General features: G+C 46.6%; 1 protein-coding gene across 10 annotated transcripts in view; it reads left to right on the forward strand.

The window, feature by feature from the left end:
- The first annotated feature begins 5576 nt into the window (after positions 1-5576).
- The window catches only part of IL1RAP (interleukin 1 receptor accessory protein), a 48337-nt gene continuing 28211 nt past the window's right edge, over positions 5577-25702 (forward strand). Inside the window, exons 1-2 of one of the 10 annotated variants that reach the window (XM_065073621.1) lie at positions 5578-5883; positions 22028-22098. In XM_065073621.1, coding sequence (XP_064929693.1) covers positions 22032-22098 — 67 coding nt within the window. In that variant the 5' untranslated portion in view covers positions 5578-5883; positions 22028-22031. Of the gene's footprint in view, positions 5884-5995; positions 6238-22027; positions 22099-22154; positions 25093-25702 lie in introns of those variants that run through there. The other 9 variants (XM_065073619.1, XM_065073625.1, XM_065073624.1 and 6 more) reach the window with 9 other exon arrangements.

Consider the following 25702-nt stretch of genomic DNA (forward strand, 5'->3'; position numbering starts at 1 on the left):
CAGGAATCATTCCCTGTGCAGATTCTGCCTAACCACAGTGCTCAACATTGCCAAAAACCTCCAGCAGTGTGAACTGCTACAGCTCCATTAGCACAGCACTGCTTAACAGGAGCAGAGGGTCCTGCCCTTTGGTCAAAACACTGTTATGGAGGAATTCTCAATTTTGACAAGTAAGACCATCTCCTTACATCAAGGTCTTGCTAACCTGCAGCTGCCCTTCCCAGGAATTGTGTAAGGTTTTTTGCAGATTCTTGAGTTTGCTCCTAAAATCTTCTGTTGCTTGTGTAACCTTTCTAAGAGTTACACAAAAGGCTTGTTTTCCTTAAGAAATCCTTAACTTATGCACAGATAAACCGAGAGTCTGAAGGTTAATGTTGCTTCATCACTGCTGAAGTGAAATCAAAGATTTAAAAGGCCATTCTGCAGAATGATCTTGCATTTTTAGGGGAAAAAATAAACTGTTATTGATTATAATAATAAGATTTTGGAATGTGCTAATGGATTTTTTTCATTCACCAAGCATGATGCTCTCTTTTTTTTCCATAACCATTGCAGTTCCTCACTGGACAGTTTTTCAGAAAAGCTGGGCTTTGTTCAGAAAGAAAAGACTTGAAAAACTGTTAAACCATCAAAACATCTGTATAAACTTATGTCAAGACACGAAGAACATTTACAATGAGGTGGGATAAAAACATGATGTATTCATACTTTTCTGGCTTTCTTAAGATCTTTTAATTGGCTTCATTTACTGAGGAAAGACAGTGTGTTACTTCAGTGCCTTTTCCCTTTTGCAAAGGGTGTAAGCAAACCGTCAGCCAGAGAAGCAAGGTGTCTGAAAACAGCTCCAGAGACCACTCCGTGCAGAAACACCCAGCAGTAGGGAATTGCCTAGATGACCAAGGCTGTTCTCAAACCATCCAGCTTTATTAGTCTGCTGACAGTCTGACGCTTCTCAGTGGCATCAGTGGGCAAACGAGGTAAGCTGCAGCTAATTAATGCCCAGGCTAGATGCTTTCTTCAAAGACTGTTTGAGACAGATGCTGGTCTTGCCCAGCTGAAACGCCAGCTCAGTTTAAGTGTTCCTGCAAATTCCACATTCAGGCAATTTACACAAATTTGGTATGTTGGAATGTGTTATGCAGAAGGATGTTTAGGCATCCTAAACACAAACCGTGTCCAACTTATGTGTACTTGTGAGTCAGATACCTACCAAAAACTGAAGTCTTTGGCAGGATGAGAAGATATTCCTCTCCATTGCTGACTTGAAATAGTTTTAGCTTATATGGAACATGGACTCATAGGACTGGAAAATATCTCTGGCCTTAGGCTTCATCAAAACATTTGTGACAGAAATATGAATGGACTTAGGTGCAAGTCACGTAAGGTCAAGTTTCCATTTGAGAAGCATTTGCATTAGCAGTCCTACCACCACGGTAACACGGAAGAAGAGACACTAATGATATTTAGCACGTGAACATGGACAACAGCTATTTGCTACATCTGCAGGAATAAACATAGATGTACTCATAATGGAGCTGTGCTTCCAATCCCTCCTCATTGTGCAGGGTTTTTATAGAGGTTCACGCACATACCTGCTGGGGAGATCTAGTTTGGGCTTAGTCAATATGGCAAATACACGATCTGTGTTAGTCAAGCTTACATGACACAGATAGAATTGCAGCTCCTCGTGCATTTCGGTGAATGCACAGCACATACCTGTCTGAAAGTCATGTGTGCCTGCACAGCCAGGCACGGGTTTCTTACTAGAAAATGGTCTCAGCAGAAAATATTCAGCCCCTACACCCATGTGTGGGTAACCTCAGCTTCCTTGACAGAAGCAGATGGGAGGTCCATGTGCTGCAATGTTAGAAATGTCTGTAATTCTCCCATTTCTTCTAGGTCCTGTATCTTAGGTTATCAGGCGTGCTCTTCTCAATGCCAGTTAAAACGTAGGTGTAAAACACAGAAGGCACGTTCATTTATAACTACACAGACTATAATTATATGTAGTCTAGGGCTTGTTTCCTGAACTAGGAAGAAGGAAAAATAGGTTATGTGGGTGTGAGTAAAGTAACAAGCGAGAACATGTCTTTTAGAGGTTATAAAACTACATTGATCTCCCAGTATCAGAAATGCTGGCTAAAAAAAAAATGATCAGAAAACTGCGTGCAGGCTGGGACTTGGGAAAAATGCAAGAGAATTGGGAAATGACAAGGGAATAGTAACAAGTTTCTGATCCAGCCTGGGAACTTAGCATTGCAAGCAGAAATGGTGGAGAAATATAAGATCACCACTGCAGCTCATCTGCAGAAACATAAATATAATTTTGGAATTACCAAGTGAGATATTCCAATGAGAAGCAGGGACTTTAATGTCATGGTATGAAGAATCAGTGAGACTTCTTCCCATTTAATACCGTAACTGCTTTTGGTCATCCATATGCACTTTAAGATCAACTGAAACCAGAGCAGATGGAGGTCTGAGGTGAATTGAGAGTCATTTAGGAAAGAAGATTGAAAAGCCAGTTCTGTGTAGCTGAGGGGGGGAGGGCGGGCAAAGGAGGCAAGAACTATCTCCATAAAAACACCTGAGTAAGGAGTGGTGAGCAAAACAGCTACTGAAATGAGAGCCTATGCTGGTGACAGAATATATGGGACTAAACTGGTGATGGAAATGACACTAGGGCTCCGGACCATCAGGGACATGGACAGTCTGGGAGAATCTCCTAGAAGGAGTAATGGGCAGAAAACACCAACTTGTTTCAAGTTAGAGCACAGTCCTTTTGTTAAAAAGACCATGAACAACATTGTGCCTGACATGGCAGAGAACTGAGCTGTATGATCCCGGTTCTTCCTGTGCTTCTAGCTCTAAATTGCCTAATGGGAACAGAGCAGCAGCAAACCGAGGCCTTTGGCCACTTGTTACTGGAGATCTGTGGAGTATTTTTTCAGCAGCTGCAATCCCAGCAGCTCCAGTGTCCTGGCTAAACACCAACACATTCCTCTGATATTTAAGTCCCCCCCGTGGTTTCACTTAGTAATGCTACTCTTTGCTCCTTGCCCAAAAATTGTGTCACAAGGCTGCTTTTTTGTGCTTAACAAATATTATCTACTCACTGAACTGCTCGTCAAACTGTAGTATAATTCACTCTAGTGTGTAACTGTGTTGCATTTTAACCTGCACAGAAATAGCATGTGCAAGTGTGGAGAGAGGATGGGAGAAAAAAATAGCAATATAAAAATAATCCTTATGACAGCATTGAACCCAAATGAGCAATATTACCCTTATTTTACAGTAGGGGATTGCCAATTCTTTTCATCTATAAGCAAAGAATTTGAAACCTTTCCCATGAAAACACAATAAGCAGATGTGGTTTGGGATTTTGCTATCAGCTATAGCCTTAAAACAATCCTGGAAACTTAGTCTTGAACCTTAATTCATGAGACTTTAAATTAAGCCCAAAGTTGTATTCTGGCTTTCTGTCAAAATCAGAGAAAATTAATTATGTTGGTCTAAAGAGCCTAATTTACAATGGCAGGCTAGAATTTTGGAACAATATGAATTTCCCAGGGTGTATGTGTCGATGACTGTTAACCTGCATGACCAGTATTGCAACAGGGCCTGGATCCTCCCAAACAAGCATAACGACATGTGCTATCCCAGATCTGTATCTATGGATGGCAGATATTACATAGAAGGTATCATTATTATTATTATTATTTAATTCTTGTAACAGTCATTGGAGCAGCTGAGCTACTCCCACAGCTGCATTAAATATCACAACCAAAATATGCAATCCTTTTTTTATTTCATCTTCTGTGAGAAAAGTGGACTGTAGTGTTTCAACAGAAGATTTTAAGCACATGTTTCTCTGTAAGTATATTGGAAAATACAGCTTACAAAATGCTCCTTGCTATTCCAGTTTTGCCTATATTCAGTAATGCAGCTGAGTGTGTAAACACCTAAAGCAGCTTCAGACAAGGTATCTTGGATCCTGTAGCTGTGCAGGTAGTATGGAGAAAAACACAGACTAACCTGTCCTAAGAGTGGGGTAAATTAGTCTACACAGAGCTCTGTCTCATCGAGTTACTTCAATACTTGGATGGGTTTGGGTTAGACATGGCTTGATTAGAGCTGATTCTAAGCACAAGCCAAGTAGGCAGATTTTCAAGGGCATTCACAAGAAAGCTGCTGAGATAAGAAACTTTCTGCCTAATTTTGCTGTGCCAGAGCCTTGGAAAGAGGTACAGGAGGAAGAGCTATTCCTGCCGGAGCAGCACTGGCTTCCCGTCACAGCTCCTTCACACCCCGTGGCACAGCCAGACCACAGCTGCTCTTCCTTGGGGTGGGGGAAAACTTCAGGTGTGCCCTTGATGGGCTGGGGTAGGCTGGCGAGGACAGCGACCTCCTTTCACAGCAGCAGCTGTGTGTGCAGGGGTACTGAGCACAGCCCTGTGGAGAAACGTGCTAGTGGTAGCTGTGAGCGATTGCACCAGGTACAACTGGACCTGCTCTCCAGGACAGGTTTGTTGCAGAGGAGCTTCACAGGGTGGAGTGAAATTTGGTCTCCTAGATAACCTGGAGCCACCTTCTGGGGATAATGACTGAAATCCTGAACACAGTTCAACATGGATGTAGTATTACAGCCAATAGTGCTAAAAAGTGCTGCAGCACTTTGGACTCATAGTTCTCTTAGCGCAAAAGGCTTCGTGTCCAGACATACGGCTTCACTGTCAGGCTGCCAAGAGGTGACAAAAGCACAAATAATGCCAGGTCACTCGCTGCCAGGGTGGAAGATCCTCTTGGACAATCTGAAGGGAGATCAAGCTTTCCTCCCTGCCTGGGGTAAGGGCACCCCTGCATGAGGGGCCGCACTCCCCAGGAAGGCGTCACGGCCAGGAGTTGGACTCAATGATCCTCATGGGTCCCTTCCAACTCAGGACATTTTAGGCTGGATGAAGTAGTTTACACGATACGGTTTCTAACTACTGAAGTAGTTTACACGATACTGTTTCTAAGATGCTTGATTAGCACTGGCCACATTCTCCACGAGAAGGTGCCAGCCCAAATTTCTGTAGATTTTTCCGCCACTCCTGAGACTCACTACTATTTCCCTTAGAGTGCGTTTCAGGTGTCTGCTAACTGTCCAGCAACAAATTCAGCCTCACCTGGTCTGCCTCTGTGGCAGTGATACAGCAAAAAGGTGTAGCTTCTCTGAGACGAGGTGGCATGGCAGCACACAGGGTGCTGTGCAGTGCCACGGCTCTCGCCAATGAGCCCTTCCCTCCCAGCACACCACGGAGGGGAGAAGGACAAACTTTGCTCTACAGGGGGCAAGTGACCTGCAGAGAGCGTAGACAGCTGCAGCAGCATTAGGGCTGCACACGCCATCGCGCTTTAAAGAAATAGGCAGAGAGTTGGCTCCAAATGTCACTTGGTGGCTCTGGGTGACGGGGCGCTGACTTTAGGGCTGCCTGTGCGCCCCTCCCGTTCCAGCAGCCTCCCGTTCAGCTCCGACCAGGAGAGGGAGCCCTGGCCCGCGCACGGCCGCGCAACCCGCCTCCTCCCAGCGAGACCCTGCAAAGTGCGAGAGGGACGGCGCGGCAGCTTCCGCGTTACAAACCCGCTTTTGCTCCCCCCATCCCGGCTGCTGCCGGTTCCCCGGGGTGACATCCCCCCCCGCGCTGCACGGGGCTGCGCTACAGGCGGGGGAACCGTCCCCGTACGCGTAAGGAGCGCGGCCGGCGGGGAAAGGGGCGGCCGGTGAGCGCGGGGCGGAGACGGGGGAGGAGGGAGGTGCGGACTGAGGAGGAGGGGGAGGAAGCAGCAAGAGAAGGAGAACACGGCGCGCGGGACGTGGCAGCGCGCCCTCCGCGTTCTCAGGTGAGCCCCGGCGCGTGGGAGCGGGTGGGCACACTCGTGTTTGTGCGGGCGTGGGCGGTGGGAGGGAGGGAGGCAAAGAGGGAGGCGGGGACCGTCCCGTCCCGGCTGTGAACTTCCCGGCAGTCGGGAGGGAAAGTTGTTGGTGGGGGAAGGCGGTTTCCAGCCCGGGCGCTGTGCGGGGTGAGGCGGGCGGTTGCGGTGCGCAGCCGGCAGCAGCCGCCGTTTGTCGGCCCGTGGGGAAAAAAAAAGGGGGGGGGGAAGAAAGACGAAGAGACGCTCGGGAGAGCCCAAGGAGCCTTCGCGGTGCCGCGGCAGCAGAGCCCGGCATCCCACGGCCGGAGCCGCCTCTGCACGGTGAGAGCGAACGTGCGCGGCCGCGTCCAGCCCCGTTGGGCCGGGGTAACGGGAGGGAGGAGGCGAGCGGGCGCTGTGGCGGCTGTGCCGCTACCGGAGCCGGGGGACCCGCCGCTGTCCCTCGGTAACGGACGCAGTCGGTGTGGAGGCAAGTCTGAGCCGAGCGGCAGGACCGCGGATACGTGTCTCTGGCCGTGTCCCCGGTACCCGAAATGCGGAGCGGTTTGCTTCAATTTCCTACTTCGGGCCAGGGAAATGTGGATATTCCTACGTAAGGTGCTACGTGCACTGACAAATACAACTTGATTTTCATCCGCATTTCAAATGCGTGAACCTCCGATACCTGTTCTGCTGTCAAATAGAACCTTGAAAGGGAAGGGGCGAGAGGAAGGGGTCATGGTCAAATCGCAGCAGGAAAGCGGAACAGGCACGTCCCAGAGAACAGCCTGAAAGTGATCAGATGTTGGCAGAAAGATGTCTTTTGATGTGTGTTTGTTGAGGTCAGCTGCCCCCTTCTGCGAAGCATTTTGAGGGGGTGTCTGGATGGAAGCTGGATGTTGGGAATGTTTTCCTGAAAAGGAAGGGGGAGGGGGAAAGAGACTGTTAGGGCTCCTGTGCTTCAGGTGGCCCTTTTCCGTGCCAGTGTCAGTTTCCTTCGTTACAGTGGCAGTGCTTGTTCCTCAGCCTGTCTGTACAGTGCTTGGCACAACGGGACCCTAATTTGAGGGCCTTAGGAAGTTACTGTAAACTGGACTATAAATACACTCTCACATGTACACTCTCTGTCCTAGCTTCTGCTTTGTGAATAGCTAGTCATAATGCTTAGATAAAATTCTGTTTTCTTTAGCAGATCTTCTTTTCTTATAAAATGGTGGCTTTTGTTCTGTGCATTTAGCTTTGTTGTCCCAAGAAAGGCTTTTTCTTCTGAATTTGGAAGATTGCAGTGAACTCCTTATCTTTTTGAAAAAAATATTTGCTATGTAATTAATAAAGTATTATTTTCCTGATGCTCCATTTTTAACTGTGGCCCCTCTTGGATAAGCAGAACTGTCACTGAACTTACACTTCCATACACAGAAGGATTGTGGGGTATTATTTATTAACTGTGCTGTGGAGAGTCCATATCTCATATCTTAGAGGGCCATTTATAACAGGTGGCTTTTGGCAGCTTGGGAAGATTTACTTGCTGTCTTGTGTTCCTTGCAGGAAAAGCCTCTCCTGTTTGCATGGAGAGCATCACCCCAGTGCAAGGGCTTTCTGGTGGGAGGGTTCGGTGCTGGGAAGGGTCTGGCTTTCTGCCCTCATTGCCTGCCTGGCTGTGGTGAGCAGGAAAGGGCAAGTGTAGAGGATTTAGCTCTTGAAGTAGGTGCAAAATTGTTCCTGCCACTGTGAACACTTTCTCTGGAGGAGCAGTTAAGGATGCAGAATAATGTGGGATGTGGAGAATAAGGCTGTGAGGAACTGGGGTGGTGGAAGCATGCAGGTCACTGAAATGAACAGGAAACATTAAGCTGGGAAGATGGGAGATGCTGCATGGAGGTGAAGCAGAGAGCCGTGGGGTGAGAGGTTAAGTTTCTAGCCCAGTGCCTCTGTTGTCAGGCAGAGAAGTCTACACACACAGAGCCCTGTGACTTTCTTTCCGTCCCTCTGGATGTAGCTTGAGTTCAAAGTCTCTATGTATTACATAGGAAGAGCTCTGCTTGCTCAAGTCTGCCCATGTCTGGTCCCTCCAGAGTCTGTGATGAAAGCTGGTGTCTGAACACTTACAGGCTCTGTCTTTCCAGACCTCTGGGGTTCTGTGCAGGTATCCTGCATCTGAGCATTAGTTAGCATGCAGCAGGGATGAGGACTGTGCTGGTCTAGGCTTGAGTAGGCTTGTACCCTGGGCCAGGCAGTGCTATGACAAAGTGTCTGTCAGGAGCACATAGGTAAGAGAGACTTGAGAGGGTTGGGAGAGTGGTGAGGTGAGATGGTGCCTGGACACATGGAGGTATGGGAAGTTCCTCCTTGCTGGCACTGATGCTGTAGTTTTATACTCTGAAACACACATATAGGAAGGAGGAGGCAGAGAGAGCTTGTCGCAGCTTTATTCCTTCAACATCTGCGTGTGCCTGGTGCCAGCACCAGGGAAGAAGCATTTTACTCCTTCAGAAGGAGAGGCCAGAATATGTTCTTTCCTTCTCTTATGTTGCTTGTTTTGGCAGGCACATGATCCATATTCTTTACCCTATTTGTCCCGAGTCCTGTACTGCTGTCAAATGTCCTCCCGTTTCAGTAAGACCCTGACTCGTAACAACTTGCCACAAATATAACCCTTGCAGCTGGTGGTGTGTGAGAAGAGGTGTCCCAACTTGGCTCTCAGAGGTTGCATTAGCAAGGCAGACAATTAGGAAAATTATAACCAGCGTGTGAATGTGTTTACATATCTGTGAGCATCCACACTGCCTGGTCTTTCTTTTCATCATACAGCAATGGGAAATGCTCTGGGAATAAAAATAGATACGTGGAAAAGCCTATATAAGCTGAAATCTGTGAACAGCGCCACGTTATCTGGGAAATGAAACACTTTCTACAGTGCAGCTCACAGTTCAGACATTGCCTGTTCTCCTCCTTCCTCCCCTGCCTTTCTCTCGACACAGCTCATGGATTTTACTGTCCCTGTCGGCAGAGCCAAGAGCTGTCTCCTCTGTGCTACTGGGCTGATCCAGCTGGTCCAGTAGAATCTCTGTACCCAGTGGGTAAGAGCTGGTGTTTGTCCAGCTGCGCAAGGTGGAACAGATGCAGAAGGAAGTCAAAGCTGTCGTGTTTGCAACCCTTGAGCTGACCCCCCTCTCTTGCACCAGCTCTGCAGCCTGGGTGTAGCACAGAGGCCCACGTGCTGGTGGGTTTCTTTCCCTCCATGGTTTATAACTGCCTTTTTCTGCTCTGCCATCAGCAAAATGTATAGCTGAGATTTGGTCACTGCTAAACTAGAACAAAACAGCTTCTTTTTTTGGGAGGTATTTTAGGATTTCTTTCCACCCCAAAATGTTTTCTCAAAGCAGAAGGCTAATCTTGAGTTTCTCAGGCACAGTGGTGTTGTGTGTAGGGCTTTTGCGTGTGACTGAGCCGTATGTATGCTCAGAGAGTGCAAAAAGGACACTGATTTGGGGAAATGAGTTCAAACAGTACCTATGCTTTTGGGAAGTTTGATCTTAGCCAGCGCGCTTGTTACCTTCAGCCTCAGAGGTCCCAATAAGACAGAAGCACAGATAATGATATTCATAAATTCAGAGTCTTATTTGATAGAAAATAAAATACAAGAATATGAATATACACCTGTACATATTTTGTTATAGGGTTTCTTAAAAATAGTTGCTGGTAAAACACGATTTCTACTGGAACTGAAGAATTGTATCTTTAGTCAGTCCTTTGTTAATTTTGCAACTCTTATCAAATGGGGGCTACATCCCCAGGAACTCCTCTGACACAGGTTTTCCCTGAGTCTGGATGATTATCCAGTTTCAGTGTTAAGAAAATTGCAGCAAGGATAACTGGCTAAAGATAGAAGTCTCTGAGAACGTTAGGGAAAGAGAAGGGAAGAGTGTGAGAGAGTGAGAGCTTCACTTTCTTTTGTAAGATGAGGAGAATTATACTGGTCCTTAACTTTTGCAGTGGGTGGCGTCCCTGGTGTTGGGTTTGGATGTTCTTCTTTTCCCTCCTTCCCTCCCTTCCTTCTTCTATTATGTGCAAACTCTGTATTTGTATGAAAAAGCTACATTGATTCTTATGGAGTCTTTTTAGATTTAAGTGTGTTAACAGAAAGAGACCGTTAACTTAGAAGCTCTGCATGAGATTGCTGTGGAGCCTGGGCAGAGTCAGAGGGGTGGTAAGTGGTTCCTTTTCCTGGGAACAACACGGAGGTCCCAGAGAGCTATTACTTTGGAAATCCCACCCAGAGCAGGGTCATCAAGAACTGCCAGCTCTCTCTAAGTGTCCACAGCAGACCATAATATGCCTGGAAGGAGAACTGGATGGTCATGTGTGCCCATCCCATGTCCATCATGGGTATTGGGATCCCTGAGCTGGTGTGGGAGAGTGTCCAGTTAATTCAGAAGCATTTGAGACTGCCATCAAGCCCCTTTACTCTTTATTGCTAACAGCTGGCTTAGGTGTTTCTGGCCAAGCTTTTGTGTTTAACCCTTGCAGCTTTAGATGTGGCCGTGGGTCAGGGGCTTGTCTGGATGTGAGCTGGGAGGTCTGTGCTGCAGCCTGGAAGTACCAGGAGAAAAGGCTGGTTGTTGGCTTTGCATGAAGCTCCTTGGACAGTTTTCTTTTGTGGCTGAATGGCAAAGATGCAACATGAATCATGGACTTGAGCAGATATGTAGGAAGCCTCTTCAACTTTACTAAGCTGAGGTGTTATCAGAATTAGAGGAGGACTTTTAAAAAAAAAAAAAAAAAAGAAAGATAAGTTTTAATACGTCTCTAACTAGAAAAGCTGCTGTGTGGTGGTGTTTGGTTCTTTTCTTTTTTCCTCAGTTTTGCTTAATCCATTGTGTGACTGAAATAAGTGTGTAATGGAATATTGACTCTCTTAGGCTTGATGCTGTGCACTTGTAGGGATTCTTATACATTCGATCAACTTGTCTGTAAAAGCTTGCAAAACTGTGACCTAAATGTTTATCCTTAGCGCTGACAGGATGCTGGGGAGCTGTTTAACTATATATTTATAACAATTATGCTGCTTGATAAGAAAGACGTGACATATTCTTCTCAGAGGGAATTTTTGCCTTTTTTTTTTGCCTTTTTCTGCCTGTGATTTGTGATTATAGTTGCCTTTCTTTATCATTTTACCTTTTGTTCTAGATGTAAATAAAGAGCTAATTACAGTTAATCTCAGTGCAAAGTAATGAAATTTTTAGAGTGCAAAATAACTCCCATCTGTTAGATTTGCGATAGCGTTTTGGGGTTTGCCTTCTACTCGGAAGGAAGCCAAAACTTGTCTTGCTCAATTTAAAGTTTTCCTTGCAATATTTAAACTGGATTTTTAATCATTCAAAAAACAAACAGAACTGGAAATAGCTTTTCAAATTATGTTTGGCTGTGTTCTTAACATGCTGGTTGCTAAAACCTGAGCGGCTCTGTCATATTCCTACCAAGATGAGTTGAAATCCTACTACCAGGTTCTATAGGAACAGGTGTGAGACGTTATTCTGGAAATGCATTTATTTTTCATAGTAGTATATTGCATTTCTGTGTTTCCTGCCTACAGGGGCTCCATGTGCCCAGCCAACCAGGCCCAAAACAGCTTGTTCCAAGGGAACTGCTGCTTATGTAGTTACCATTTAAGATGGGCTCAGAACCCAAGTTTTGTGTGGTGGGTATGTGGTGCATTTAGCCCCATCAGCTCTAGTGAGTGCTGAGCTCAGGGAATTAATCTATACTTTGCACTCATATGTTATCTTTCATCTTTCATCTCAGCATCTCTAAGCACTTTAGAGACATTAAGATGCACAGCTGTGGTGCGGGGTGGGGAGAGGCTGTTATAAATGTGGCCAGGGAAACGGAGGCACAGATTTCAGGAGCCTCTACTAATGTGCTCAGTTCAGGGGACAGCCATTTATTAGCTCTCTGATGCCTGATTACCAGGGAGGCACTACAGTTTTTCATGCACCACAGCTGGTGATTGATGCCTCTGTAGGTTTCATGTAGATTAACGAGAAACTCATATTGCTACCCTAAACTGGTAAAATGTTTTAAAATCTTCAGCCTTAGAGACTTAGAGGAGCATTGTAAATGGCAGTGGCAGGAGCCCAAATTTTTATGTGTGTGTTTTTTTTGCCCCCCAGGTTAGCCCTATACCAAACAGCAAATCTCACCAGGAATGAAAAGTAAAATACGCTCACCTCCATCCTACTATAGTAACATTCAGGGCCCCGCCTACGTAAGTTTATGAGCAATCTGTTGATTCAAAGCTCTGAGATCTGTAGAAAATACTTATTCTGACAGTAAGAGCCGTACAAATTCCCTCTAATACAAATAATTGGATTTGTTCTGTTGAGAAATAGCTGCATCCCCGCTCTTCCTTCAGGCGCAGACACCTCCCAGCCCTTGTTTATAAGTAGGGATCCAGATAACGGGAGGAGGATGTATGTGTTGCTCACCAGATTGATAACATGGGCAGGCGCAGGAGGGCTTGTAGGGTATCCAGCCTCTGTGAATGAGCACAGATATGCTGCTGCATCCCAAAACACATTGCTCTAGCAAATTGTGCTGATTGCAGTTGAGCTGGACCAGGCTGATGTGTTGGAGTGACTGAAGGACGTGGCAAAGCTCGAACTCCACTAAAGTAACATCCCCATGGTCTGGGTTGCCTTTCCCCGTCATCTGTTCTCCTGCAAAAATAGCCACAGCCTCAGTGCATTTACCTTTCTCCACCTTCCTTGTTCTTTCTCCTGTTGCCACATGGACTCTAGGGTGGCTGTTTAATTCTGGCTCTTTGGGAGATTGCACATGCACAGACACCCTGACCCAGACCACAGAGAGGTGGAAATGCTTTTCTCCAAATTTATTTTCTGCCAGGTGCAATGGTCTCTAGTTGATGCCAAGAAGTGTCAAAGAGCAAAAGAGAAGCTTAACCCAGCTTTCCAAAAACACTCAGTGATTGCTGGCCTCCCAGTGCAAGGAGGTGTCAGCCCAGGGCTGAGGTCCATGCAGATTTGAGAATATGAAGGCATCCGCTTCCTGGCATTGAAAGTCCTCAGGAATGAAAATTTTGGAAACCTTTCAGATTTTTGGCCCTTCGCAGCAGGAATTTTAACACATAGCAGTATTTCCTCCTGTCGCTGCTCCTTGTAGCCTTTGGAAATGTCAGCAGCGCATATATTGCCTTTTGTTTGTCATTCAGCTGGAGAAATGAATTCATTGCTCTTATGAGATCAATCATATGCTCCCCAAATAACTAATATTGATGACAATCACAGCATACTGCTGCCTGCAGCTTCCCCTCAGCCTTCCCACTGTGTAGGTGCTGTGGGTCACAGAGCAGACCTCGCAGGGGGCTCCTGTACTTGAAAATTCTGGGTGCCATTGCCTGAAGTTTGAATTTAGAGTTGCACTGATGAGGTCAGTGCAGGCAGAGCCCATGCAGGTGTCCTATGATGTCATAACCAAATATTTGCGGAAGGAAATGTTAGAGACATGGGGAGCAAATGTGATACATGTGGCATGGGAAGGACCGTCTTGTTTTGTTTCCCTTTTGCTCCTTCATTTCTGTCTGTACCCAGATTTTTTTAGTCCCCTTTGCAGGGTGCAGCTGTACTGTGCTGACCAGGACAGGGCAGGCACACATAATAAAGTTGCTGTGATAGTCACCAGGAGGACCAAGTGGCTGGAATGGGAAGATGGAGGCCTGTGGGAGGGCTGGAAGAACTGCTTCCAAGTGGGGTGTTGCCCTGGGTGGGGCAGGTAGCTCCTGGGCTTTCAGTGCCTTTGCTGTTCCTTTTACTATTGCTTTAAATTTTGCACACTTACAGAGCAGCCTACCTGAGCTAGGGGAGAGAGAACAAAGCATCTCCAAGTCCTCTTCTTGTTTGCCTTTTCTTGTAAATCTGATTAAATTAACATGATTAATGTAAGTGCCAGGTGTGGAAAGACTGTGTGGCTCAAACTTGAAACAGAAAAGCTCATCTGACTTGCTTTTACCCATGAATGTGTTGCTTCAGGATACCTGGAGTCACTTGAGGAAATCCTCCTCTTGCGCTGCAGGGAGAGTTGGAGATCAGGTCTTCACCACTCCCAGCAGCGTGGGTAAACCAGATAGCGGTGCTGGAGACATCACAGTCTGCCTGGGGATTTTGTGGCAACGGCACAGAAAAAGAGATGCTTAGAAAGGGGAGTGAAACACAGTGATGTTGTGCTCTGGAGCATGGTGGTGCTTGGAGGCTTTTTGCCTGCTGTGTCCCTCTCTGAGGGAACAAGAAGGGGAAGATGTTGGCTGAATATAGAGCAGCCATCCTGGGAATCTGAACTGCAAGTGCTGAGGGCTATAGGGGGAGGAGATGAAGTTAAAGTGCAGGTATGTAGCTGGCAGCAAGGGCTTGAAGTTAAGAAACTCTTGCAGTATTTTTTTGAGACTGAGAGCCCGTTACAGCTAGTGCTCAGCAGAGCTGGGTGCAGCCCCTGTTGTGACAGTGGGATGTACGGTGGGGCTGCAGAGCTCTTGCTGTGCCAGGCTGGGCTTGTCTCCCCAAGGAAAGCCATTCTGGGGTTCAAGAGTCCCAGGCTGGTCATGCAAAAGGCAGTAAGCCCAGCTGATAAACCTGCATGAGTCTGCATTGTATTCTCTGGATTTAGAGACTTGGGCTGGGCTAGCTTGGGGTTGCTGCTGTGCAATCTGTTGTACAATGTGGATGTGTTGTTATGTGCACAGGGACAGTAGAATAACCTCTTGGGGAAGGCAGTGGAGTTGCTTACATCTAAAAGCCATTATAAAGGTTAGGAAGCAGAATGTGTAAATTAAATGCTTCTCAGATGTCTCCAGGGGCTCCATAAGAGCTAATGGGGACTCTTACAGTGAGGGAGGAATCTCACTCTGGATTCCTTAAGTATCCTCAGGTGTTTGAGCCATGTTGGTTGCAGATTTCTTTTTTTTCTGTGCAAAGATTAGTTTGTCAGTTTATTTTCCTGTAGCGCAATATGTGGGTATTTCTCAGAGCTGCCCTTTTGCTATAACATTTCTGTCCAAAATAGAAGCATTGTGTCTGGCTTCATGGAAGGCCCCAGCACTCTTTGAAGCTCTGTTGGAAGCTTTTCATTCCCTGGCTATTCAGGCTTAAAAAATAGACTAACTTGGCTGGATACCTTTTGCTTGAGCACAGAAGTGCTCTTGTAGATTGGTGTTTGAACTGCTCGGTAGCCAGCGTGTATGCATTTGTAATCCATGCTGTTTGATTTCATAGATGTGGCTCAACCTGCCCCTCTTCAGCTCACTCCACAGATCTCTTGGTGAGAGTCCCAGCTGTTTATTTGTCTTGTCCAGGTGTGCGTATATTTCAGAGAGATGACAGATTGGGCTGGTTTATTTTAAATGTATGAAATGTAGCATGCTCTGCCTGCTAAACAGCTGCCAAATTATACTCAGCAGCACCCTGGGCTCAAGCAGAGCAGCGTGCAGGATCCATAGCATTTCTGCTTTGCCAAGCCCTAGGAGGACCCCAGAAGAACTGAAACGGAAAGGAGGGGATACTGGCTTTCTTCAGATTTATTTTCGAGCCCCTTGCACTTCTCTCCACATGTCTAGGTTGCACTTTTCCTTTTCTCTTGAGGGGGGTAAAAAAAGCTTCTTCCCTTGAATATTGATTATTAGTGTGAAATCTGTTGAGCCAAAAGGGCACCAGCGGATGGTATCTAGATGCCAACAGCAGACCACAAATTGCCTGCCTGGCATTCACCTCTGTCCCAAATACTGGCACTGACAGAAGCAAATCTTCCACTACCAAGGGAGCTCCCAGAAATGAGTCACTGTTAATGACCATCTCCCTGCTTTTCCCTGAGCCTCTGAGCTCGAGGAGGGGCCGCTGCCCGCTCTGCCCACAGGAGCTCTTGGTGCTCTTTGAAGGTCAGCCTTGCTGCTGTGGTTTGCACTGCTGCATTGGAGGAGAAATAGCTTGGGATCACCTCCCGGGGTGACCCCTGGAGTAATATACTGTTGGGTTGGTTCATTCTCGTGTTGGTGATTTAATAAAAAGTAATTAGTAAAAAGGTGGCAGACTGCAGCCCTTTACCTGGATGTGCAGCGCAGGAGGCCAGGAAGAGGCAGCAGTGGGTGACAGGCAGTGGAGCCACCTCAGATGCCTGGTGCCATGTCCTCAACTGGCGAGGAGCTGGCTGAGCCACTGACTGAGAAGATTGCTTCCAGGTTTTCTTGTTTGGTCTTTTTGTGTGTGTTTGTGTGTATGTGGTTAGTTGCGTTTTGGTTTGTGTTTGGTTTGTTTGGTTTGTCTTGTTTGTTTTTTTTTTTTGGTTTTCCCCTCTTCTGGGTACCAGTAGACCTGGGTGTAAAGGTGTGTATGAGCACCATAGCTCCCCAGTGCCAGGAGCCAGCTCTGGACAAGGAAGACAGCAGATGATTTGTGCTAGTAAAGCGGGAGACTAGGGCAGCTTTCCATCTGACTCCCTCCCGTTAGTCTAATTCTTTCTTCCCCCGCCTCTGCAAAAGCTAGTATTTGATATTTGCTGTGATTACAGTTTCAGTCTGCTCAAATCTAAGTGTTTCCTTTGGTTTTAATGGTACAAATTACTTTTATAATAGAAACATCCCAGAACAAAATCCTTCCAACCCACTCTGTTAGGCATGTGATAGCTTGCTAAGTGCAGCTACCCTGAGAAAAGTGAGACTTCAGCATTGATCTTGCAAGTCCCTGACTTGGATGTGTCACTATTGGATGTGCTGAATGGGTCGCACTGACTGCTCCACAGCATCCCTGACTGTGGGCCAGGATTCAGCCCTGGCTGATTCCTGCTGAAATGTGCCTGGCTGTTAGGGAGCTGCTGCCAAGACAAATTGGGCTCTCTGTCCTTAGGAGAGATGTGAATGTTTTCCAAGGACAGTGTCAGGGGCCTTGTGCTGGTCAGCGTGCCTGTGTTTGAAGTGATGAGTGTGGTGAAGCGTGCACGAAAGCAGGGAAAGTGTTCCGAGCTGCTTATGGCGTTAGCCATCAAATTGCTGTTGGTTCCCCCCCATTCATTTCTGGAAGCTGTCTGGGAAGGAAAACTTTAATGTGTAAATTCCTCCTGGAGAGAAAAAGCTGGGCTTCCAAAATCTGTCACCTGTCTTTCTACCCACATCTTCAGAGATTTCAGTGTAATGTTTGGTTGCTTGGGAGGGCTGTCTGCGGGAGTGGCTCTGCTTCAGATAGGGATATGAGTGGGCACGCTGGTGCTGCAGCAAAGAGTGGTGCTGTGCGGTGCCCAAAGGGCCTCTGGAGGAGAGGCAGCATCAGAGAGACGCTGCGCAAATCCCAGCTAAGTGGCACCAAGATGGTTTATGCTACAGTAATTCCTCCCTTTGTCTGACTTACTCCTGCACATACTGAAAAGCGAAAGTGTTTCCTGGAGGGCTGAAGGGCCTTTTCCCACTTTCCATTAGTGTTGTGCTATTACTTTTCTGCAGCTGCTTTTGCATACTGCCCTTTGTCTGCCTTTTGGATCCTTTACATTTACTTGGACTTTACATCTATTTTCCCCATAAGAAAACCCAGCAGACTCACCAAGAAGCTGTCTCCAATGCTGCTGGGTGATGGTGCAGGGTTGTGGGCATGTGGTCATCCTGAGGGTCTTTTCCAACCTAAATGATTCTATGATGTTGGAGCTGAGGAGCTGTGCCCCTCTCCTGAGTGCCAGCCCCACGCTGCAGCCCTTCAGCCCCAAGTCCACATGGTGTGGAAGCAAAGTATTTCCTAAGCTAGCCCACCCTGGGTTTTGTTAGTCTTCCCATGTCTGCATTCCTTTTCCTGGGGCCAGTCCTGCACTCTCGAATGCTTTTGACTCGGAGGGGCTTGGGACAGAATTACAGAAAGAAAATAATATGTAAGACCTGCTCTGGCCGGTATTATTTTTTTCTTCTTTCTGAAACTGCTTTATTTTAAATGCCCTTTCAGCCAGAGCACTTAGTGGCGAGGTTTTGAAGGGTGCTTTTGTTCTGCATGCCGGGGTGTGACGTCTCAGTGAAAAGCAAAAAACCTGTCAGCTCTCCCTAGGTGCCTGTGGTTAGGAGGGACAAAGGCATTTTCTTGGAAAATGCAGCATTGTTCTGTAGAATTGGTACGGTGTCTTTGAGAATAGGTGTACAGTAGTTACTTTGAGTGCAGCGCTCTTTGTTAATTATTTGACACCTGTCTGGGGTTTTATAATTGTTTGGAAAGCGTGTAGGCTTTGCAAGGTCCATGCTGCTAAGGGCAGGAGCAAAAATTCTTTGCCTAGATCTGTTTGGGAAGGGTGTTTTATTAAAAGGTATTTTATATGAAAATATTGATGTTTTTTCTGACGTAAAGGCCACTGCTGGCCAGTATACAATGAAAAACCAAACATTTCCACCACCTCTGCTTTTAAGAACAGGAGACACTTCTGGGACCTTGTTCCTCCCACCCCACTTTTCTTGGCTTCTTAGGGAGAAGGTGAAAGTTTGAAGAAGAAAATGCTCAGGAATGAAAAGTAAACAATTCCTCATTTGGAACAAAATGAACATTTCAAGTAAATTCCTTAAAAAACAGTATGAGCAACTGCAGTGATGGATTGTTTTCCCCAACTGCTCTGTTAATTATTATTATTAAAATGTTAATTTCAGAAGAGATTAAGAACACCTCTGAGTATATTGGTCTCGTGAGAAGTTCCTGGAGTGCTGAGGATGTACCAAAGCTCTCCAGCTGTCTTCTGGCAGCTCTGCTTGCTTGCTTTTGATCTGTGGTGCGATTTCTGAGCTGGTATGCACTTCTGCTGGCTGATTTTATCCCTGGCTTCCTTTAGCATTTGATTTTTATTTTATTTTTCTGTATACTAGAAATGAAGTCTGTGACCTTTCTGGATGGATGCAGCTGGGGGAACCCCTCTGCTTCAGCCAGAGTTTGCACTCTCTGACTTCTGGCTTCTCTGATTGCAGCCAGAGATGCTGGTGTTTCCGTGCAGCAATACCAAATTGTGCAATACGTTAATCAGACACCACTGCAATTGCATTATATACAGGCAAAATGGCAACATGCTTTCTGATGACACGAAATAAAGGAGCAGGTTGCTGGAAAAGGCTGAGAGAACTCTTTGGTTCCTGGCAAGACCGGGGTTGGTTGTAGTCTTGTGGCGTCAGGTTCTTACAGCATTGCAAAACCCACCCTCTCTCTGTGCCTCAATGGGTGGTCCAACACTCTTTTCCTGGTGTCGCTGGCAGAATCACGTTATCCTCCCTGGGAAGAAATGATGACATTGTGTGACCACAGGACTACTGTGGAAATACCCTTCTATTTTGGGGTATATCACAGATTTTGCACCATTTCAAGCAAAGCATCACAGCGCTACCAGCACTAGTACATAAGAGTTGGTCCATGTGCTGTGTTAGTAGTACAAACCACCAGATTCTGTGGCATTAATTTGTTTTTGTTTTTTTTTTGAATAATCATATGCCACAGGAAAGGAGCTGGACTGCAGAAGCCATCCTGCCCTACAGTCCCTTCTTTTTTCAGTTCATTGTGCATGCAAGCTCTCAATTTCTTCAGCAAAGTGGGAGAATCCTCTTCCTTCATCTCAGCTGGCAAAAGCTGATGTGGTGAGGGCATCCAGGAGGTTGTGATGACCCGCCTTGACCACCCCTTGACTCTGTGCACATGCCTTCCATGGCCCTTTGTATTTTGCATAGTGTAAGGGCAGCCAGTGCTGTGGTCAGCTGAGTCCCATTCCCATAATGGCAAAATTGCTGTTATCTGACAGGCTCTGTGTCTGTCTGTCTCCACTGATAAGATCTTTGGAGAGTCTGGAATGAACCAGAAGTAAATCACACTGTGCAAAGCTTCTTGTTTCTTGTTCTACCCAGCTATAAAATCAGAATTTTCCTACTAGCAGGCAGAGTGTAGAATGCTTAGATACCTTACTTGTGGCAACAGAGACCTGGTGGTTCTTTGAGACAGTCGAAAGGAGCATGTTCCTGTGAGCATAGTTAGTGAATGTAAATATTGGCTTGCTGCAGAGTTCATGTATCACTGAGTGAAACGTAGTAGTTTATTTTGGCCTCAGGCCACGTAAATGGCCTTGCTCTAAATGAGAGAAACTCATCCAAAGTCAGTAGTTGTCCCTCCTTGCTTCAGGGCTGAATTCAGTCTGATTGGTGCAAAATGCAGGAGAGAATCACTGGAAAATAAGGGTGAGTTAGGACGCTCTGTGCATTTATCTAATAACAAACAGAGAGGGAACACATGAGGGATCTTCATTATGGGAACGATCCTCCCACTGATTACACTCCCTCTCTTCCAGCATCTGAATTACCAAAAGTTTTTAAATTCTAACCAAAAATGCAGCGTGTTGGTTCTGTCTGATCTGATGGCATAAAGATGTTCCATCTTTCTGCAGCATTTCCAGAGGGTAGGAGTACCCCAGTTTGTTTCCTCCATATGGAATCATCTTAAGTGGTGTTGGGAGCTGGTTGTGGATAGCAATAGAGAATGGTTTGAGTAGCAGCTAGCATTTCAGTTTGGAAGAAGGGGGTAGGCATCAACCAGCCCTTTCAGCTGGACCCCAGGGAAGAAAACTTGCCTTCTTCCCAGCTTCTTGCCTGTTTCTGAAGGCATTATGGCTTCTGAGGCAGTCTGCAGCCTTTTGCATGGACTGTGCTGGGAAGAGCCTGCTTGTTCCAGATTTCCTTTGTCTCTTTGAGATGAGTCCAGCAGAGGGAAAGCATCATACAAAGGCTTTTCAGATGCCAGCATTGAAAAGGAAGGATTCAATATCCGCCGCTGGATGTTGAGTAGTACAGTTCACACATCCCATTCTTGTTAATCTCTGCAATCTGTGCAATTTTAGGTGCTCTCTGCTTATGCTTAAAGCCCTCCTGCGTAATGCATATATTATGGACAGGTTTATGAGAGACACATTTCAGGGAGCTCTGCGATTTCTCTCCTCACCCTTTTAGCCCATTTTGATGGAGCAGATTTCCCTGTCATCTCATGAACGTGCTCCTGACAGTATCACCATGCTCATTACTGCATCTGCCTGGCGGACCTGAGATGCTTTGATGAAGCTGAGCCTGTTAACCATCTCTTCTCCCTTTGTGATCTGACAGCACCCAGGAATACCAAGTGCAACCTTCACCCCATTAATGAGAGCATCTAGTAAATGTCAGCTTCTGTGACTACCAGCTTATAAGTTGCACCCTGGAAAACCTAGAAACACAGGGAAGTTTAATTCCAGTGAGTGAACAGCTCTGAGAGCTGAATGCCAGATACTGGAGCAGGCGACAAGTGAAACTCTGGCAGCACACATTTATCTCAAATTACAGGAAATTGTGCTCCTTAGCAGGAATGGAGAAGTCTGGGATTGTTTTTTGCCTATTAGTGCTGCTTTGAAAGTATAAACCTTTATTCAGATAATTTCCAAAAAGCGTACAAACCTGGCACTTGTTTTGTCCTGCAAGGTGGCCGTTCCAAAGAGAGTTTGGCTGGAAATTGCTGATGGAGCTTTGTCCTGCCTCGACCTGCAGGAACAGGCTGAAGCAGTCAGGACTCTGGCAGTGGCCTTTTCTCAGGTCACCAGCAGGCAGACCTTGCAAATTCAGGCTGTGCTGGTGCGGTTGTCACTCCGAACTATTGGATGTGTGTTCAGTGCAAATGTGCTTCAGCCACTGCTCGCAAATGCTTTCTGTGCTTGTTCTTAGAAACGAGCATGTGGTCTGGCAGAGTGAAGTCTCAGCAAAGTATTTTAGTGGCTGGGGGGTCAAAGTTTGGGATTTCTAACCTGCAAGCATCTACCTTGCTCCTCGTGCTCATAGGCATAGACTATTCTAGTGACTGAAGTCAGTGAGCTCAGCTGTCCTCTTCTGAGCCAGCACCTCCCAGGGCTGGAGAGCTCACACAGCTGCCTGTAGGCTGGACAATGCTGCCATACAGATGCTTTTGCTAAGGAATCCTAATGAAATAAAAAAAGAACATACCAGAATTAAAGGATCATCGGGTGAGCAGAGGAATAAACACATACACTCAGAGTTAAAAAATTGTCTGCAGTGATGAAATATTATAAACTAACCAGAAGCTCTGTGTGTGCTTTGTCCCAGCAGGATGAAGATGGTCAGTGTCCTGCCTGTTATGCTCTGGCTGTGCATGCTCACCCTTGGCAGCGGCTCTGGTAAGGATGTTGCATGCGATGGGTCTGCTTGCTTATCATGGGAAGTGGTGATCTGAAACTGGAGAAAGAAAACTGGCTGCAGTGATTTTAAGCATTTACAGTATTCCTGGATGAAATGATTGTGTGTAAAATACTTCAGCAAAATGCATGTATGCTGGTAGTTCTGTGTGGGTATTGTATAATGCTCATGTGTAGAGGCTGGGAGTGTGGTGGAAACGGGGGCATAAGTAAATAGCAACAAGCACCGTCTCAAACTAAGTGTTTTGTAAATTCAAGCTGCCTACTTGGTCAGTATTGTTAATCTCCTTCTACAAGGGGTGAAACCAGGGCTCGGTACACGGCGCTGACTTGTCACTGAGTTGCACGCAGGACCTAGGCTTGAACCTGAACTCTGCTGTTCTCGGTTAGATCCGGAAGGGGTTGAAATTCCGGCTCTGAGATTCGGACTCGTGCCTCAGCAACGCAAGGGGAGAGGGGAACTTCTTGAGTGAGAGGAGCTCTCATACCCATCTCACTGAGTCACTTTCCTGACAGGAAATATGTTGTAATGCTCGCAGCTCCTCTGGCACATGTTCAGCCCAGCTCTTGTGAAGAGGCAGATTGTGTGTGTCTCGGCTCTGGACTTCCTATTTGGGGGTGGAAGGAGACAGCATGATTTGCAGGAGGCAAGTGGAAAGGGGGAGGGAGGAAAGAACAGGCGCTGGCTTTATTAGGGGAAATGTTCGGAAATAAGGGCTGTGCAGGAGATTGGCAAGTCCCCCCATGAGCCCTTGGCCCTCTGCAGTGCTGGCAAACAAGCAGTTATAATATTCTGAGCAGATGAACAGCTCTTGTATCATTATCTCTTGGACCATGCTGAGTTACCGGGGCCAGAATCACAACGTGCTTCTCAGCAAGGTTCAACTCAGTGTAGGGCTCATTGCAGAGGCTGAAGGCTGGGAGGCTTTTTCTCCTTGGATTGCTCTCATAGTGGGCTGTAGTCTTCAGCAGGACACGTCCCATCCTGGCTAACAGGGACCTAGTGGAAGTGGTGAGCAATGGGGAAGCAGCAAAGGAGAAAGAATATATGGCCCAGATCTCCCCCGCTAAGCCCTAGGTGGTAGAGTTCTTGGGGAAGGAGGGACCCAGAGACGCAGATTGCTGCTGCTCGCTGGGAAAATCCCCGCTTTGCGTGTGCTTCTGAATGTGCTGTTCTGCTCTCCACCAACGCAATATCCTCCTCCTGCTGAGGCAGTGTTACGACACCCCACGTGCAGTAATCTTGGGCTTTTTCAGAAATGGGAGGTAGGTGCAATTGAATCAGGGCTGCCCAGGAAATGTTAGAGCAATTCTAAAAGCTGAGACTGTCAGCTGGGAGCTGTGAAATGAGCACCCTGGTGTTTGGGTCATGCAGGCTTGTGCCAATTGAACTGGCAGAACCCCCCATGTATTTCTGTGAGGTATTTAGTGATTTAAAAATATTCCTCCTTTAGCAGGGGTTTTCTGTACAGGATGGGTAGAGCCCTTGTGGAGTGCTGCAAGAACATTTGCCGAAGGGTGATGCATGGGATACATGATCAGTTAAAATACACTTCTTCTGCAAATCCACTGTAGTGTGTGCATTTGATTTTCTGCAGGTCTGTGGGCGACAGACCCACTCTTTGGTTCAGAGCTCCCTTTTTGTTCCATGGACATCATAAACTACTTTGGGCTGTCAAAGCATCTTTTGTTATTCATAACAGGCTTGCATGACTGCTTGTACTTGGGTGGAGGGGCAGCCGTCTGTGCAGCCCTCTGTTACACTGTGGGGTTTCCTGGAACTGGCACCAAAAGGCAACTGGAGCTCATTTCACCCTTGCAAAGTCATAAATACAGAGCAGCGTGGGAGACTGGACATGCTCTGATAATGTTACAGCATTTGGGCTTGCTTTTTCTTCTCAGAGAGGGGAGTGTAGATGGAGGGAGCAGAGCAGAGGTTATCTGGAGTGAATGCAGATGGGCTGTGCACAGTTTGCATCTGCCCAGTGGTCTCTTAACACCAAGTGAGGCCATGGAGATGGGTCGCTGTCACCAGGGAACCTGGCTCCTGGGATATTTAAGATGTATAACTTGGCAAGGGATCTTTTTCTGTGCTTTGCTATAACAGTCATGTAATGCTGTATTGTTGGGACCAGCTCTCTCTCCAGTCCAGGCTGGCAGGGGGCTGGAGGCAGGGGCAGGAGCCCAGGACTGCCCAGGCCAAGGGTACTAGCTCTGCTGAGTCCCGAGCTATTTGGGTTTACAGAGTGGATGAGGAGCTACCGGTTACTAATTTCAGCTGTAAAACACCAGCACTGCCCTGGCTATAATGCAGACAGCCTTTCTATCCAGTTCAGCCAATATGGATGGTAGTGTGTCAGAAATCTTCAGTGTTGTACTTTACCCTACTTCTTACTGGAGAGACAAATCCGTACGTTTTATTTCCCCTCCCAATTTTGTCAACAGCACTTTGGCTTTAAACATCTGTTCTTTGGGCTTGGCTGTTTCTACTGTGTATGGAGGCTGGTGCCGAAACAAAATCGGTTGCTGAAAGAGAGCTGCAAGCTGGAAGAGGAAAGAAATGTGATCTGAGTAGTGTAGAGTAAAATACTTGGAGTCTGAGACTGAATTTGTGCCTGAGTCTGCTACTCACTCATGTCGTATGTGTGGACAAATCTCTTCTGGTCTTGAGAACATATATGATCTGCAGTGCCTGGGTTTGAATTCTTTACATGTGACCTTTGGGACATTGTTTGCAATGGTACTCAGGGCCTTCTGCTTTCCTCAGTTAAGACATCCTTAAGATGGAAATAAGGCTTAGAACTCTGTGCTTGCATTGTAGGATGCTTAATGAACCTAGATGTTCTGATATCCAGAGAAGCATAGCAAAAACCAGTGAACCCGGTTTTGGTCCTACAGTGATTTCTTTGGCACTCCTGAAGTCATATAAATATACACTGGCTTAAAAGCAACAAAAAACCCAGTCATATAAAGAACGTAAGTCATTATGAATATGGAATAATGTTATCTTGTTTGCAGACAAAGATGGCCCATGTTAGGTACCTGTTTATTTAGGAGATGTAGCTGTAGTTGTACTCTTTGTTCCATTTTTCTCTCTCTCCTAACCAGGCCACTCTCTCGTTCTCCAGGAGCTCCCAGCTTTTGCAAGGTGAGGGCTGGGAAGGGGATCACGGTTAGGAGTATTGTTTTAGGGAATTAGAAAAGCAGAAGAATATTGCTGCCAGGAGAGGAGGAGCAGCCTCATGCTGATTATCTAATGGACCCACCTGGTGTGAGCAGGTAACTGCTGGGCATAAATAGTCCTTTGGTGAAAGTAAGCATTGTGTTTACATGGAAAACTCCTCTGACAGGTTCCTCGGGGGCTATCAGACTGGCTGTATGGTAGGCTGAGCCCAGGACTGGGGCCAGCTTCTGCCCCAAGTGACACCCTGACATGGCAGGCAGTGGCTGTAAGGCAGCCAGGAGCCTCATTCTGGGAGTTTTATTTTGGGCTTTGCTGGTATTTGCTGGATTGTGAGCATGTCTCTTGCACTTCCCCATACCAGAGGCTCTCAGGCACCAGTTTTGTCCTCTCTGAAGTTGATTC

Source organism: Columba livia, chromosome 9 (assembly GCF_036013475.1).
Source record: "Columba livia isolate bColLiv1 breed racing homer chromosome 9, bColLiv1.pat.W.v2, whole genome shotgun sequence".
Lineage (NCBI taxonomy): Eukaryota > Metazoa > Chordata > Aves > Columbiformes > Columbidae > Columba > Columba livia.